The sequence below is a fragment of the Podarcis raffonei genome, chromosome 11 (assembly GCF_027172205.1).
Source record: "Podarcis raffonei isolate rPodRaf1 chromosome 11, rPodRaf1.pri, whole genome shotgun sequence".
NCBI classification, from domain to species: Eukaryota; Metazoa; Chordata; class Lepidosauria; order Squamata; family Lacertidae; genus Podarcis; species Podarcis raffonei.
Window position 1 is genome coordinate 45,684,818 of NC_070612.1, and position 17,664 is coordinate 45,702,481.

Here is a 17,664-nt window from a genome sequence, read left to right on the forward strand (position 1 = left end):
ACATGACCTGGAAGCTGTACGCCGGCTCCCTCGGCCAATAAAGCGAGATGAGCGCCGCAACACCAGAGTCGGCCACAACTGGACCTAATGGTCAGGGGTCCCTTTACTTACACATTGAGATACCTTTCAGTACTGTATAGTAAAATCTTGATTTCCCCACCTCAAGAGTCGGACAGCCATGATGTGCCCACTGAGCATGCAATGGGACTACTGGGGGCTATTTCTCACTAACACCCTGTCCCCAGGTTTAGTATCCATAAACCCAAGCGCACTGTCCCCTAATGGCTGGTAGCAAAGAATACATATTTATATTATATATATTATATAATTATAAATGTATTTGCACGTGTGCACACAAAATGGGGTGGTGGAGGCCTTGCAAAACGAGGCCAGATGACCTAGCAACCTTGGTCGTTGCTGGGGGGAGCCGCTTACCCCCCCCCAAAAAAAATCAAGTAAATAAATAAAAATACTTAACTAGAAGTAGACATTGTAGAAAGATTTTGACGGATTTTCCTGAGCACTTGGGGTCAAAAGAAAGCGATTTAAATGGCCATCTGCCATGGATGCTTTAGCTGAGATTCCTGCATGGCAGGGGGTTGGACTAGATGACCCTTGGGTCCCTTCCAACTCTACAAACAGTTGAGACATTTCGTTCGGGATCTGATAGACAAGAGGATGATGACAGACGGGCGTCCTGTGCCGGTTGAAGGAACAGGAGCGCAGAAGCTCCCAAAGGCGGGGCACTTCAGAAAGGAGAGACACGTGTTTCGCATTCCCGTTTCTTTACAAAGGGTTAAACCACGCGGCCAACAAAACTCCCCCCTTCCCGCTGGCGAGCAGCGGCCAACGCCCTGCCGCCACTGAGGGCGAAACCTCACGCGGCGCACCTTTCAAACCTCCGCTGAGACCCCCGCCCCCCAGCCCTCTCCTCCGCTCTGCGATTGGCCCGAAGTCTCAAGCCCCGCCTCTCCTTGTCCCCCTGTGGGCCAAACCTTTTTCTTTCACCTGCCTGTCAATCCGAGCCGCGCTCTCTCGCGCGCCCCGGGGAATTGGGAGAGTTGTGAGGAGTCGTCAAGGTGCTGCTGCCGCCGCCGCCGTTGGGTTTCCCCTCCCCGTCCCAACGGTTTCTCCACGGGCTACACAGTGAGTGTGACGTCGTGGCCGCGACCCTGGAGGGAGGGGTCGGTGTGTGTGTGTGTGTGGGGGCTTTATGACGAGAAAGAAGCAGCGGCAGCTTCTCCCCGCTTGTGAGGAAGGCGCTCGTGACGGGAAAAATGCTCTTTTTAAATAGTTTAAGGTGTGTGGGAGGGGGCGCGCTCTGAGGGGAGGCTTCCCTTCTTGGCTGGGGAAACGTCTTAGACTTCGCTGAGGAATCCGTGGGATAGTGAGTAGTAGACACACACACACACAAGATAAATAAATAAAAATAAAAATCACAGGTTACCATGTTGGTCTTATTCGAAAACCACCCCCAGATTACCCTCACATAATAGTCCTGCTGGTATGGGATACTGTACATAGCAGCCAACCCCTAGGAGCCAAGGCCCCTTCGCCCCTCCCCAAATAAAATATTTGAGGAGCCAGCCCCTCCCCCAAAGTTGATGGACATTGCCATTCAAATTGTGTGTTTGTGTGTGTGTTGCACCATGTGACCAACTATGCCAAGCAGGGCTTATATTGATTGATTGATTGATTGATTGAATTTATATACCTCCCTATACCCGGAGGTCACAGGGCGGTTCACAAATATTGTTATTTATTGAATTTATATTCAATATATACCTGCACCACAATTATTATTACATTATTATTATTATTACATTATTATTATTATTATTAGTATTAGTATTAGTATTATTTATATACCGCCCTATACCCAGAGGTCTCAGGGTGGTTCACAGATATTATTATTTATTGAATTTATATGCAATATATATCTGTCCCCCATTGGCATTCCAGTTGGAATACCAAGGAGAAGTAGGACTGCAAAAAAGCGGGTGCGAGATGGAAAGCTGGAAATCTTGCTAGCTGAGACTCTTCGTCTCGGGGTCGTGGGCAAAATATTCCTGCACTGCAGAGGGGTTGAGCTAGATGACCCTTGTGGTCCCTTCCAACGCTACGATTCTGCAAACTCCTCTTTTTTGGAGGGAGGGCGGTGGAGAGAATAAGATGCTGTTGCTCCTGCAATCCCATTAAGCAATTGGGATCATTGGAGGGGGCGCCTCTTGTTGAGGTTGACTGTCTCCCCAACTCTTGCAGGTTGGGTTGCTTGGTCAGCTTGTGTAGCTGTGAAAGGCATATCACGGCTGCTGCTCTGGAATTTCCAGAGGCTTGCAGCTCCAGAGCCCTTTCTATTCTTTTCTCGTCCTTTTTGGGGGTTCATTGTGGAGCTGGCCTTTAAAAACATACACATACACACCACTTGAATGCTGGGTTTACTTCTAGCCTGTTGTTCAGTGCGCTTAGAGAGGCTTCTAAGTGTGGCTGTAGAGGTTGCTAGGATCTAAGCAACTACACTGTGTAAGCAGGACTGCAGCCTTAAATATTTAAAGTTAAATATATGTTAAATGTACATTGTTAAGGCAATTGGATACCAATTAAAAAGCTTCGGGAATTGCCATTCTGTGCTGTACTATCTGTCCTGCCTGCTGCATTTGTACACGCAAGGCAGTTCAAAAGACAGTTGCCAAATAATATGAAGGGCCATAGCTCAGTGTTAGAGCAAAGGTCCTAAATTTCATCTCTGGCATTTAATGGTAAAGCTGGGATAATCCCCGTCTCAGACCCCAGAGAACTGCTGCTCCCAATCAGTGTAAATAATACTGAGCTAGATGGACCAGTGGTTCAAATTGATTTAAGGTAGCTTCCCATGCAAATAAATGCAGCCTATATATCGACCAGGGATGCGGGTGGCGCTGTGGGTTAAACCACAGAGCCTAGGACTTGCCGATCAGAAGGTTGGCGGTTCGAATCCCCGTGACGGGGTGAGATCCCATTGCTCGGTCTCTTCTCCTGCCAACCTAGCAGTTCGAAAGCACAGCAGAGTGCAAGTAGATAAATAGGTACTGCTCCGGCGAGAAGGTAAACGGCGTTTCCGTGCGCTGCTCTGGTTCGCCAGAAGTGGCTTAGTCATGCTGGCCACATGACTCGGAAGCTGTACGCCTGCTCCCTCGGCCAATAAAGCGAGATGAGCACTGCAACCCCAGAGTCGGCCACGACTGGACCTAATGGTCAGGGGTCCCTTTACCTTTACCTTTATATATCGACTATCCCCAACTTGCAGTTCAAGCTCCCATTATCTTTGACTGTTGGCTTTGCTGGCTGAGGCTGATGTTTTGGCAGCCCAAAACACCTGGAGGGCACCAAGTTTTGGGAGGCTTCTGTGGCTTATATACTAGGGATCCTCCAGATGTTGTTAAACCCCCCAACTCACATCAGTCCCAGCCAGCATGGCCAGTGATCAGTGATGATGGAAATTGTAGCTCAGCAACACCAGGAAAGGTACATCTTCCCCATGTCTGCTATATATGCAAGGTGTGTGTGTATGAGAAGAAAGGAAACAAATGCCTTGGGTTTTTTATGGGTGAAATTAGAAATTTACATATTCTGTCAAAATAAACTGCATTTTGATTTCTAATTTGAGCAAGCCTAAAAGCAGGAAACAACATTAACCTATTCTAGGAATTAGACAATAATGTATATTATTGATTAACCTCCCGAGAACAATGATTGTTCAAATTAAATTACTGCTGTGAAACTGTAAAAAGAAAAAAGGCATGATCATAATGCTTGACACATGGTGGTGTTTTAATGATCAAGTTTCTAGAATGCGAGAAATATTAAGTTTGATGGTGATTGTAACCAAAGTGTTTTTTTAATGGGTTTCTGCCATGGGGAAACTGGGGGAAATAGAAGTAGAAGATACAGGTGTATCTTGCTTCATTCGTCAAAATATATTTTCTTGAGTTGTTCGGAAAGAAGATAAAAAGTAGATTAAAAATCTGAATAAGTGTATGTGTATGTGCATGCACACATCTGTTATACATTGTATAACATGTTTTGGGGATGTGGCTAAACCAGATTTCTCTGGTCAATGTTTTCCATTTGTAAGCAAACTAAGGTGACCAATGTAATCATTCTTTTGCTTTTTCTGCCATCTAAAGCAAATATTTGCTTTTTAATAGGTATATACTTGATACACCTGCTTTGTATGTATAATGTGTATTTGGTTGGGTGTAGTGCAGGAAGAATAGGACATGCATCCTGAGTTTGGCAATGATTCAAGTTTGTTCTGGTAGATACTTCAGAACAATCTTGTCTTGCACCTTGTACCAGACTCCTGCCTTAAACATCAGTGAAAGCACCCACATTAGAACCAAAAAATCCTGCGTAGGCCAAAGTTATGTTTCCCTGCATGCCAGTAATCCAGAGCTCTGTATTTTCTTCACTTAAAAATAAAATAATGGGAAAAGAAAAGAGTAGGTACTGATACTCCATATTCTTTGTCAAGGAAAGCTAAATTCTGTGACTGCAATTTTTTATACATTTGATTTGTGTATATTACCTTGTTTCCACTAGTTAGTGGAGGGACAAAACATTATATAAGCCTATTGGTAACCAGAAATCTTGCTCACTGCTCTCTCATACCAGAGGTTTCACTAGGCATTATCCTTACTGTTTCTAAAAAGAAAAAAGAGATTTTCAGGATGCCCAATTTTATATTCCAGTATGTATCTATGTATGTATGTATGTATGTATGTAAATTTCTATACTACCCTTTTCCCAAAGGTCACAGGGCAGTTTAAAATATAAAAACACAAAAATATATACCATAGTAACAAACAAAAATCATACCCCCAGTATTAGCATTCCAGTACCCATCTCTGTACTTGTGAAATCTGATTTGTGAACTACCTGGATCTTTTAAGGACAATTCAAGAAAGAAAAAGACTTAGGGCAATGTAATGTGTGGCAATTGTAAGGTAGGCAAACATTCCAGTAATACAGGTTGAGGAGTTTCTGGCCCACTGCTTAGGGAAGAAGAAATGTCTGGAGAGGGTGTGAACAGCCTTATTTATATTTGAGATACGGGTAGCAATCATTCAGAAATCAGATTGAAGTTTTGCAAGATTTGGATAGATTGGAATAATTTCTGAAATAGGATGTTGACAGGAGACAGTTCAGCCCTGGTTGTAAGTTCAGCAACTACTAAGAGCACTGTGATTAGAAATTTCCTCTCTTTTGGAGCCCTGTTTGGGGGCGAACTGTAGAAAGGAGCCTGGTCTACCCGAGTAGACTCCCTCTCAGACTTAAAACCATGATTGCGCAGCAAGACTGTGCACTGAGAACAGGCTCCTCCACAGACATGTCCCTGCAGCAAGTGGATGATGGGGCTAGGTTGGTAGGGATACTGGTACAAGGCCAATGGGTGCAGCCTCTCATCTGAATGTTATTCTCATGAAGATTAATTCCAAATAGGGCTGCAGGGTGTTGGGGCTATCTCAGGGACATGGGTTCAAGCCCCAGTTTGGGCTTGCAGGGGATTGGACTCAATGACTCTCATGGTCCCTTCCTACTCTACAATTCTATGTTCTTGCCTGATCAACAAATCTATGGCTTAACACTCCCACAATTTGAGGCAATGTTCGGTCTAGTTGTCTTTCCAGCGACCATCTGGACAGCTCTCCTGTTGAAGGAAGTAGGTAGCATACTTCCCTATACCAGTATACTCTTCAGAAAAAGTCTTTCAGTTACTGTTGGAATTTCTGCCTTTACAACAGCAGTGATTAATTTGGAAACAACACATAATATTCAGCAGCAAATGTGTATTTGCTTCCATAGTGTGCATGTGACATGGAACTTGGGTCTTATATAAAGCCATGGATGTTCATGCCATGTACATTTGTAACCTTTTTGTGTACTTGTAAAATATTTTAGTATGTTAAGCAGCCGTTAGCAGTCCTAGTGTATTCCAAGGTCTATTATCCTTACCACATGAACTTGCACACATAATTCTACATGCCACTGCCCAACATCTGGTGAAGGGAGAAAAGTAAAATCTAAAATACATTACCATAATTTTAATAAGAATTGTATTTCCGGAGAGCTTGTTACAAGGGCAAATGGGTTTGGAAAAGTTATTGATTTTTCGCTTCAATGGGGAGAAAATGAACAATGACAGATAGGTCAATACTCTTATGCTGGTGAAGCTCCATGTACATCATGTAGTAAGGAATTTGATAGGAGGCATTACCTTAAGTTGTCCTTGGTAAGGAAGTTGATCTCATTTGAGGAACTGTATCCTTTGTTTTCAAAGGCTAAACTAGATTTGACTATGGCAGCCTCACCGTTCACATATCTGTTCCATTTTTGTATTTTCAAAAAGCACGATGTGGGTAATATTTAACATCAAAAAGAGTTGTATAGCTGACAGCTATACCCTCAAATGCCTTATCTTCCCATGGCTCACTGCTAAGAGCCCTTTCCCCCCAACCTGGTGCACTTCTAGCGTTCAGATGGTAAGCCCCTGGAGGGTGAGTGGGAGAAGATTCAGTTGTCTTTACATGTGTACTGTACACTTTTTGCTGTAAATGTTAGCTCCCAGGTGATGTGCATAAACAACAAAAATGGATGGCTCAGTGGATCTAACAAAGCACTTTACAAGAAAAGAAAATACAAAAACCAATAAATTTAAACAGTAACAGAAAACATTGAATACTAAGACAAAGTTAAAACCTCCAGTGTCAAGTTAAAATTCATTAAAAGCCATGCTGCCTTAAAATACGTACGCTATGTGTATGATGTAAACCAGGTTTTTCTTCACATGTGTAAAGGCACTTCCTGTGTATGCGTGTTCATTCGTCTCAACACAATGTAGGATAGCAGAATTCTTGGGCAAAATCTCCTGTATGAATGGGACTACAAAATACTATGAAGTAGAGAAGATTCTTTGTTTACTTCATTTTCCATTCTTCTGCATGCGCCTGTGCGCTGTCCCATCTGGCACCTGCAGACCAGAAGACTGGATCTTGCTTCTGTTTGGGAGGAACAGCACCTTCATTTAGAAAGGTGGAACCCAGGAACTGTGCAGAAAGCCTAAAGTGTTTGGCTGTTTCCCAACATAATCATCATACACCCTCTTATTAAATGGTTAACGTTAAAGAAATTTCTTCCTTACATGAACATAATTGCTAAGTTCTTGTTCACAGCTTAGACTTTCAAGATGTTGAAAAGATAAGAGTGATGGGAGTGAGGAAACTTTACATCTGTAACCTGTGCTTATCTGGGCACCTTCTTAGTGCATCTTCTCTGGGTACCAAGGAGTGTTCGGAGGTAACGAGACTCTTTCTTGGTGCTGTTTCAAGAGGTGCTTGCTGGTGGCTTCTTCAGCTACTGCGTTCATTTAAAATGCTATTATGGAGCAAGCTCTATGTGTAGCCTGTAGGTTTCGGCTAAAACTCTCCCCATCATTGATCATTGGAAACTGGCCAAAGCCTGTTGTTGTGACATTCATCCACAAGTCACCAACCTGTTTAGACCAATGGGCACATTCAGATTTTTCAGTGAGATCCATGGGCAGTATATTCACTAGCCACACAAGTCGGAAATTACTACACCCAGATCTTGCCATAAGGCAAGCAGGTAATATTAACACAGTTAAAGGGCACATTACAGCCAGGCAAAAGAACTTAAGAGCATGAAAGCATGATGATGTGTAGCCTAGGAATGAGGGAGGCATCATCTGGGAAGAATCCAGAGGGCTGAATAGAGAGGCCTAGGAGGCTGATTTTGGTCCAGGGTCCCCCACCTCATCCTAAATGATCCTAGCCACCTGCCTTTGGTACTAGGGGAGGCTTCACTTAGCAGTGTGGGGTGCACTGGTGCTTTTCTTTTCCTTAGTATGACTAAACATATAGCTGCATTGCCCCCCCCAATTGTTGACTTTTATATTAAATTTGAATTTTCCACCTGAATGTTAATGGTGCTGTATATAAGATGGAGGAAAAACAAAAATATAATTTTCATTAGAGAAACATGAATCGTAGAGACAAGTGGAATACATTTTCATAATGGTGTCTGTATTTCATATTGTCTTCTAATCTTCTGTCTACACTTACAGCAGTGCAAACAGGGCTTTCTTTGCATAGCTCCTTATTTAGATTTGCATAGCAGGTTCTGGAACTAGTTTGTGGATGAGCTGCACAAATGAATTAAGCATATAATTCAATTGGTATATGCAAAGAGAGTTAGTGGAAGGCCTTCATTCTGAATATGGAAGAGGCCTTTGTCTAAACTGAACATGGTATGATGGTAGCAAAAGAAGAATACCATTTCATGAATGAGATAAGTTACTGGACATTAAGGTTTGACTTTGTTAATATAGAGCACTTTATTTTCATCATCTGATACTGGTGAGTGGCAAGAAGCTTAACCAAGCTATAGAAGTATATAACACTAAGCCATGGTTTGTTAAACTTATGGCTTTTTTCATCATCTGAACTCTGCCCAGAGGCTTAACTATGGTTTATTAATGTCCAGCGAACTGCAGTATGAAGCAATAGTTTGTTCTTAAGAACAAACTTTGACTATGTTTTAACAATGGCTTGGTGTTCTGTCCTTAACAATGATTTGTTTGCTGCCTTGCCAAGTTCACTTGCCACTCCAAGATCCTGTGCAATGGAGCTACCACAACACCACCCAGTGCAGGATGAAAGTGAGTGCCTTCAAAAAGAAGTCAAGAAAATTGCCACACGAAATACTCAGTTGTATTCCTTTGTATTCCAATACCATGGTGATTCCTTTCTATGATAAGCTGGCAGCCATCCTTTTAGACCAGAGAGCTGTATGTCCTTTAGCATACTGCCCTCCAGATTCTTTGGACTAAAATTTCTAACATGACTCCAAAGTGGCAAAGTTTTCAGTTTATTATATGAGCCTGGGAAGCAAAATAGTGCCCCATCCAAGGGTGGATTGATGCTCTGCACCATGGAGGCCATGTGCTAAAGAGCAGGGGCAGGGCAGAGGCAGTAGACTAGTGGTCCAGGCAAAATTGGCATTGCCACAGCAAGGCCCCTAAGAGCAAAAGAAAGCTTGTTAGTACCCTGGAGAGCTCACTTTGGCCAGTTCAGACTAGGACTCTCTCTGGGAGAGCTGTGGTCTCAGTAGCATGCTGATGCCTTTTAAGGACTTCTGAAGGCTGGCTGGCCTAACCCACCACATAGCCCCTATTTCCTCTGAAGAGCTGTTCTTAAAAGACCATTGTCTTTTTCTGTAACCACTGGCTTCTATGGCATGGAGATGGTGAGGGATGATTTAGAGGGGCATCAACTGAGCTGGAGGGGTCCAGTGGTCGGAGAACACAGAAGATAATTGGGAGGTTGCAGTAGGAATGGGATATGGGCTTACCCTCTTTTTACCTGTTAGAAAACAGAGTGTGGAGAAGTGAGGAGCACTGAATTTTACATTATTCAAAATAATGGGTCAAATACTTCTGAGCTTTAAAGGACAATAAAGACATTCATATTTTTTAGCATTTTATAACACACACACACACACACACACACACATACACACACACACACACACACACACACACACATATATATATTATAAACTATGTAGTTTACTTAATAAAGAATACTTTATTAGACTAAAATATAATATATAAGAAAATAATACATAAATTAAAATAAATCTTCAAAGAATCAGGAAGCGATCACCTGTGACAAAATGACATATTGTGTCTTTGTCCTTTCTTCTGCTCAGTTAATATATTTTCAGCTTAGTAGTGGATTTTCTTCATGTTTTCGCCTAGTATTTAATGCATCCATGTGCATATCAGTGTCTTTTCTTTGAATAATAGGGAAATAGCTTTGTGCTGCAGATGGAAATGGAGCTATTTGAATACTTAGTTAACACATAATAACCTAAAAGACAAACAAGTTAGGCTGACTTCTAGAAAGGTTTCCCAGAATAAATAGGCAAATAAGTAGTGAAGTTGTTGAAAGAATTACATGAACTCTATGTGAAATAACAGTTTGCCCCCTAGTCAAAAATTCACAGAATGAATGGGGGAAATCACTGTGGTTTACATGCAGTATGGTTGCTCTAACAAAGGAAGGCTCTTTGATTCCAGCAGAGGTTGTTGTCAGTCAAAAAGGAAAGGAGGCTATTTTCACCAATTTGTACTCCTCCTCACACCATTTCCCATGCTGTTCTAAAGGAACTGCCAAACTTCTGGAGAAGGTTTTGGGAGGTGATCAGTGCTGCTAAAGGAAGGGTGAAAATCACATTCCTTCTCGACTACATGGGTTTGGCAGAAATGACGAGCAGAATCCGAAACCAGGGAAGAGAAACAGCGCAAGAAGAATGGAAAAAATTCAAGGACTATTTAAAGAAATATCACAAAGTTAATGAAAGTTAGAATGATGATGGACTGAAAGTAAATGGTTACTATTAGTAATGGTTAAGACAAGGAGAACAAGGAAGGTTAGCTTAAACTTAAATTAAAATAAGGGAAGATTTGCTGAGTAATTGATAAGAATTTGGAATACAGAAAAGGGAGGCATGAGGAAGTCGGGGAAGGAAGGTATAAGAAATTAGGATATGAAATGGTACATGTTTTTTGTTTTGTTTTTGTTTCTGTTTTTGTATGTTTATGTATGTTCATGTATGTTATGTTTATATGGAAAACTTTTTGAATAAAAATATTATAAAAAAAAAAAAAAGAAAATCACATTCCTTCTCTCTTCCACTGATAAAACCTCTGCTGGAACAAAGAGTCTTCTGCCACAGTAGAAGCTTTCTGATTATTTTATGTGTTAGAGAGCTTTTGCCTTTATATTACATGAACTCCAGCTTTTGTGTAAGCTGCTACAAGTGGTCTGCACGTCAAGCACCCCTAATCCCCCTGGCTTTATGTTAGGCCTTGCGTAGTCCAGACCCTTGTTTATTTATTTATCTACTTTTGTTGATCGTGTTTTTCCACTGGCTGATGCTGGAGGGTAGTTTTTGCAGAGAGCTAAACTGGGAAAGGCAAACAATATAGAGCTTACCAGTGTGTATCTATGTATATGCCAGAGGGATGGACATCATCTATTGATACTAAGAGAAATGCTGTAGTTGCATACTTTCCAAATGAGGTCAGAGAAGCGAATCGTGCTTTCTCTCTTTGATTTTACTGCTCTGTAATTAGTGTTTTGCCCTCCATGTTGCCATTTGTCTGTCAGGTATTTAACATTGAGTGTGTCTAGCACTTTTGCTATGCAGCTTTTGGCAAATACTGAAGATGCACCTCTTTACCCTGGTCTTTGACACCTTAGATGTGTATTTTCAGGACCCACCCTATTCATGCAACTGTGATTTGTTTTAAGTATTTATATGTCTGAATTTTAAATTATTGCAGCAGCAGCCCTCCTAGACTTGTTCGTGAAGGATGGGTAATAAATTACATAGTCTAGAAAAGTAGTATGCAAATAAAGTGACAGTGACCCAGTTTGAATGTCATGCTAAACCATGGTTTATTGTTATGTACTGTGCTTTTTAAGCAAAAAAGGTACCTTTACTCACCATGAAATTGTTACAGTAAGTGCCACACTTTTAACATGGGGGGGGGAATGTGGATACTGTGTACCCTTGAGTACCCACAGGAATAATAATAGTAATAGTAGTAATAATAATAATTTATTTATACCCCGCTCATCTGGGTGGGTTTCCCCAACCACTCTGGGCAGCTTCCAACCAAATATTAAAAACAATTCAACATCAGACATTAAAAATTTACCCAAACAGGGCCACCTTCAGTTGTGTTTTAAAAGTAAAATAGTTGTTTATTGCCTTGACATCTGCTGGGGGGGCGTTCCACAGGGCAGGCGCCACTACCGAGAAGGCCCTCTGCCTGGTTCCCTGTAACCTGTAAAAAAGCATGGGTTATGTACATGAGCTACAGCAAACTCCAGACTTCTTAGCTCCCCACCTCTCTTCCTGCCATGTTGTTGGGTGAAGAAATTTAAGCAAGCCAACTTTATAATCCATAGCTTGTTAAACCATACTCCCCAGTTTGAAAGAGATGAGAAGCCATTGCTTAAAAAAAGTGAAACTAAAAGCTTCACATAAAGCATAGGAACTTGGGAAGCTGTCTTAAACTGTGTCAGACCTATGGTTCATCCAGTTCAGTATAGTCCACACTGATTGGCAGCAGCTCTCTAAGGAGTTCAGAGTTCAGGTCTATCCCTGCCCTACCTGGAGATGCCAAGAATTGAGCTTGGGACTTTCTGTATGCTGAGCAAACACTCTACCACTGAACCTCACTGTGGCTCATGTGTGATTTATTGTGATGTGCAAATGTGGCCAATGAGAACCTTTTAGTAGGACCAGCATTCTAACTGGTCCTAATAAAGGTAGAGGCAAGCTTTTGTGTGTTTTTGACTCCTGACTTCAAATTAAGCTCAATATAAATAAGAGTTTGCAATGAGAAATGCATGAACAGTAAATTGTATTGGTTATTATTTCTGAACGATAACATAACACATAGGTGCCTATTTGTGTGGTTTTGTGTACAAAGTATAAGTCAAGAGATAATACCTCATTTGTAAGAACATGAACTCCGCAGCATAACTTAACATTTTGCAGTTAATATCTCAATTTATTTTCTTGAATGCTCAGTGACCCAAATGCCCCTCCCCGTTAATGGGCCAGTTTAAAGTGTGTCTTAGTGCTCAAAAGACCACTAAAATCCAAATGTAATAATGCAACAATTCTAGTCTTGCTCTTTTTTGTTGTTGAATCATTGTACTTTAAGGAACACTTTTATAGCAGGATCCTTGAAATCATTAGATGAGCTTACAAAACACATCACTCCTCTATGTTTTCACTCCTCTCTTTCCTGTGTTCTTAAGAGTCTTTATGACTCTCCCTTTTAATGTTTTCAGAATTCACTCTGTGACTATTAGATGTTTGAGCAGTGATACTATGGGAACACCCATGTTGTAACATGACTCATATTTGTTCTTATTTGCAAGGAGGCTTAAATTCAGTTGTGTCATTCCTACTACTTGGGAAGCATTTGCTTATTGTTGTTGAGCAAGAACTGTGATTGCCTTCCAGCTTACTACATCAGTTTCCACTTAAGATAAATGCCATGGTCATGGTTGCATCAATACTAGGCTGTTCTCTAACTGGGAACAATCAAATATTGCATCTTATCACTAGGTATATAATTCTGCAGAATAATTTAGAATAATGTTTCATCTCAATCCAGATAATATGGAAATGTTGACAAAGCTTCATCAGTTTGATCAGAGATTTGCCTGTTCTGTTCACACTCTTTCCACTATTAATGATAACATATGCAGCTTGTGTTTTCTTCTAGATGTAGAACTGTATATCCTGGTGGCTGTTAAAGCTGAAGTGCCTTAAGTACTTCAGACCGATGCACCAGTGCACCAGCTGGTACAGTAGAAGGCAGAGTCTTCTGGCCTCTTCCATATATGCTTTGCTTCTCCCCAAGCCTTAAATGATTAGGGCTGAACAGTCAGGATAAGGAAAGTTTTGTATCTAGGCTGGGGCCAAGGATAGGAGATGGAAGTGAAACTTCCATCCCAGTGATGATTGTAGATAGGGAGACATACAGAGGTGGGTGAAAGTATATAAGTGGGAGAGAAGGGCTAATTACATCAAAGCCCTTTGCCCCTCTGCTTTGACTGCTGCACTTCAGAATCTGGGAGTGCCTATCAGCTGTTCTCGTGGCCTCGTGGTGGTGGTGATGTTAAATGATGGGTCTGTCCAGAATAAAACATCCATCATCCAGAGTTTGATCATGAAAGAGGGAGCTGGCTTGGCATATATAGCTGAGACCTGGGCAGATGAGTTTTTGTGGTGTTGGAGAAAGCTTTCACTCTGGTTTTAGGGGACTTCAGAATGCGTGCTTTTCACACAATTACTCCTCACCATCACTGTTAAGCATGTGTGTCACCTTGGTACTCCAGTGACCTGTTGATAATAAAACGGGAGGGCTACAGGCACTCCAAAATCTAGTATCCAGACTTGAAATTTTATGCATCCCCATCCCTAGCTGCTTATGTGTATCTCCAGCTGTGAAATCACCTATGCATGAATAAAGGGAAAGGCTGTGTCTCTACAAATATCTGAGAAGCATTGCGAGCCTGTTTAAAAAGTGATGATTGGACTGAGTTTGAAATACTGTGCTATGCAGAAGCACAGTAAGGTAGCTTCCCTGAGGAGTTTTGAAGCTAAACATCTAGAAAAATAAGTACCACCTTTTATTTCTTTGTTGACTAAACATATACTTTGTTTGCTGCTCAGATGTATTTGTTTGCACTGTGCATAAGCTTTGTTACATGGCTATTGGAATAATCTGGTTTGAACAAGAAGAAAGCAGAATCCTAAGGTCAAATGTAACGGCTGCAAAATAGCTTTTCACTCTGGTTTTTAGCACACTTGTATCAAACCATTTGGGATGTGGTATCAATACTAATAACAAACTTAGAAAGTCTCTCAAACTATATATAGGAAAGACTTGATGAAATTTTGATTTTTCTTCTAATACTACTATAGAGTAGTATTCAATGCTAGTCCTACTTTGAGTAGACCCATTGAAGTTAATATGTATGACTAATTTAGGTTAACTAATTTCCATAGGTGTACTCTGGGAATGTTTTAGTTGAATGCAACCCATAGTAACTTGTGTCAAACTTTCTAATTCTTCTCTCCTGTATTTTAGTGAATGTGGCCATAAAAGAAATTGATATTTATGTTCATGGATATGTGGATTGCCTCCAATAACCTTGTTGAAAATTAATCGTTTTAACTGATATAGTAAGAGAATATATATATATATATTGTGTGTGTACACACACATACCCCAAACTTGTGTAAAATTCTTGTAAAGTTTTAATGCTTCTAATGGTTGTGTTCAAACCAGCATTCCTGTGTAAAAGGATATGGTTTCTTAGTGATCAAGTGCCATCTAGTGCCATGTTGATACAACTACATTTTCTAAAGCTTGAACCAAATTTAGAATAGATAAGAATTCCTTAATTGGAGTCTGTTCACACAGTTTTAAACTGAGTCCAGATTACTGAATTATGGATTTATCTTGGGGAAAATAACTAGATCAAATCTGTAACATTAATTCTATCTAATTTCATATGGGATTCATACACAGATACTACTGCATGGCAAAACTCTTTTGAAGATAAAAGCAGGCTTTCAAGAGAGAGGTAGGTGCCATGTGTGTTTAAGGTTTTAAAATGAGTGAGTGCAAAAAGTAGCTGCTTGCTTCCAGGCCATTATTAGATGTCTTCTGTGTTTTAGTATGCAGTTTAGAAGACCTGTTTTGCATACATGCATTGCAAATGAACTTTCATTTCGCCTTATCACACATCTGTGGAAGGCAGGAACCAATTATGTTGGTTTTGAGCATATTAAAACCAATAGCTGTATGGGAATTCAACTTTTCCTTGAATAAAGCATCCTAAAAATGTCTTCTTTTTTTTTAAACCCAGGAGTTGTGAAGCTTCAAGTTCCTGTAGAACTCTTGCAGGGAGGTGGGACCGATTTGGATGGTCTGCCCCCGCCACTTAATGGATCCAAATGGTTTCCAAAGAGTGGTAGGGGATGCTTTATCCCATGTTGATGGCCTGTGGGAGCAGGGCCAGGGCAGGAGAGTGCTAGAGTCCTGTCTAGTCAAGTTGTGTGGGAACAATTCCAATCTGTTACCTCTGAGGATGTGGACAGGCTTCTTGGACAAATGAAACCAACCACCTGTCTCCTTGATCCTTGCCCATCCTGGCTTATAAAAGCTAGCCGGGAAGGGCTGGGCGATGGGCTTTGCGGGGTGGTGAATGCTTCTCTCTGTGAGGGAGCCTTCCCAGACCTGCTGAAAGAGGCAGTCATTAAACCACTTCTTAAAAAAAAATCTCTAGACCCGGCCAATATGGCCAACTATTACCCAGTCTCAAATATTCCATTCTGGGGCAAGGTGACTGAGCGAGTGGTTGCTGAACAACTCCAGGCACGCCTGGAAGAAGCGGACCATTTGGATCCCTTCCAGTCAGGATTCAGGCCTTATCATGGGACTGAAACTGCCTTGGTCGCACTGGTCTCCGGCGGGCTAGGGACAAAGGTGAGAGCTGTTTCCTAGTTCTGCTGGATCTCTCAACGGCTTTTGATACCATCAACCATAACATCAACTGTCTAGAGGGGCTGGGAGCTGGGGGCACTGTTATACAGTTGTTTCGCTCCTTCCTCCTGGGCCGTGTTCAGAAAGTGGTGTTGGGCGATGAATGTTCAGACCCCTGGGCTCTCACTTGTGGGGTGCCTCAGGGTTCTGTCCTCTCCCCCGTGCTTTTCAACATCTACATGCAGCCGCTGGGAGAGATCATCAGGGGGTTTGGGCTGGGTGTTCATCAGTATGCGGATGATACCGAGCTCTACCTCTCTTTCAAATCAGAAACAGTGAACGCGGTGAAGGTCCTGTGTGAGTGTCTGGAGGCGGTTGGAGGATGTATGGCGGCTAACAGATTGAGGTTGAATCCTGACAAGACAGAAGTACTGTTTTGAGGGGACAGGAGGCAGGCAGGTGTGGAGGACTCCCTGGTCCTGAATGGGGTAACTGTGCCCCTGAAGGACCAAGTGCGCAGCCTGGGAGTCATTTTGGACTCACAGCTGTCCATGGAGGCACAGGTCAATTCTGTGTCCAGGGCAGCTGTTTACCAACTCCATCTGGTATGCAGGCTGAGACCCTATCTGCCGGTGGACTGTCTTGCCAGAGTGGTGCATACTCTAGTTATCTCTCGCTTGGATTACTGCAATGCACTCTATGTGGGACTATCTTTGAAGGTGACCCAGAAACTGCATCTAATCCAGAATGCGGTAGCTAGACTGGTTACTGGGGGTGGCCGCCGAGGCCACATAACACCAGTCTTGAAAGATCTACATTGGCTCCCAGTACGTTTCCAAGCACAATTCAAAGTGTTGGTGCTGACATTTAAAGCCCTAAACGGCCTCGGTCCAGTATATCTGAAGGAGTGTCTCCATCCCCATCATTCTGACAGGACACTGAGGTCCAGTGCTGAGGGCCTTCCTGTGGTTCCCTCACTGCAAGAAGCCAGGTTACAGGGAACCAGGCAGAGGGCCTTCTCAGTAGTGGCACCTGCCCGGTGGAACACCCTCCCACCAGATGTCAAAGAGAAGAACAACTACCAGACTTTTAGAAGACATCTGAAGGCAGCTCTGTTTAGGGAAGTTTTTAATGTTTAACAGACCACTGTATTTTAAAATTTTGTTGAAAGCTGCCCAGAGTGGCTGGGGAAACCCAGCCAGATGGGCGGGATGTAAATAATAAATTATTATGATTATGATTATTACTACTACACAAAATACTGAACCATAGGGCTTGGAAGTTTGTCAACCTTAGTAGGAAAAGAGGCTGACATGTCATGGTCTGTTACTGTGCACTACAGTGTCGATGTATTGCCACTCTCAGCTGCATTACTTACAGTGCAATCCTATACATGTATACACAAGAAGCGCCATGAATTCAATAGTGCTTATTCCCACTTAAGTGGATATAGGATTGTAGCCTAAGGGTTGGATCCAATAAAGTTGTACCATTTGCACAAAGACTTTTGCTTGCATAGC

The 17,664-nt window shown here is 42.0% G+C and overlaps 1 protein-coding gene across 1 annotated transcript in view; it reads left to right on the top strand.

The window, feature by feature from the left end:
• The first annotated feature begins 949 nt into the window (after window positions 1-949).
• The window catches only part of TNFAIP8 (TNF alpha induced protein 8), a 43,999-nt gene continuing 27,284 nt past the window's right edge, over window positions 950-17,664 (top strand). The window contains exon 1 of the mRNA XM_053408561.1: window positions 950-1,146. Coding sequence (XP_053264536.1) covers window position 1,146 — 1 coding nt within the window. The 5' untranslated portion in view covers window positions 950-1,145. The remainder of the gene's footprint in view (window positions 1,147-17,664) is intronic.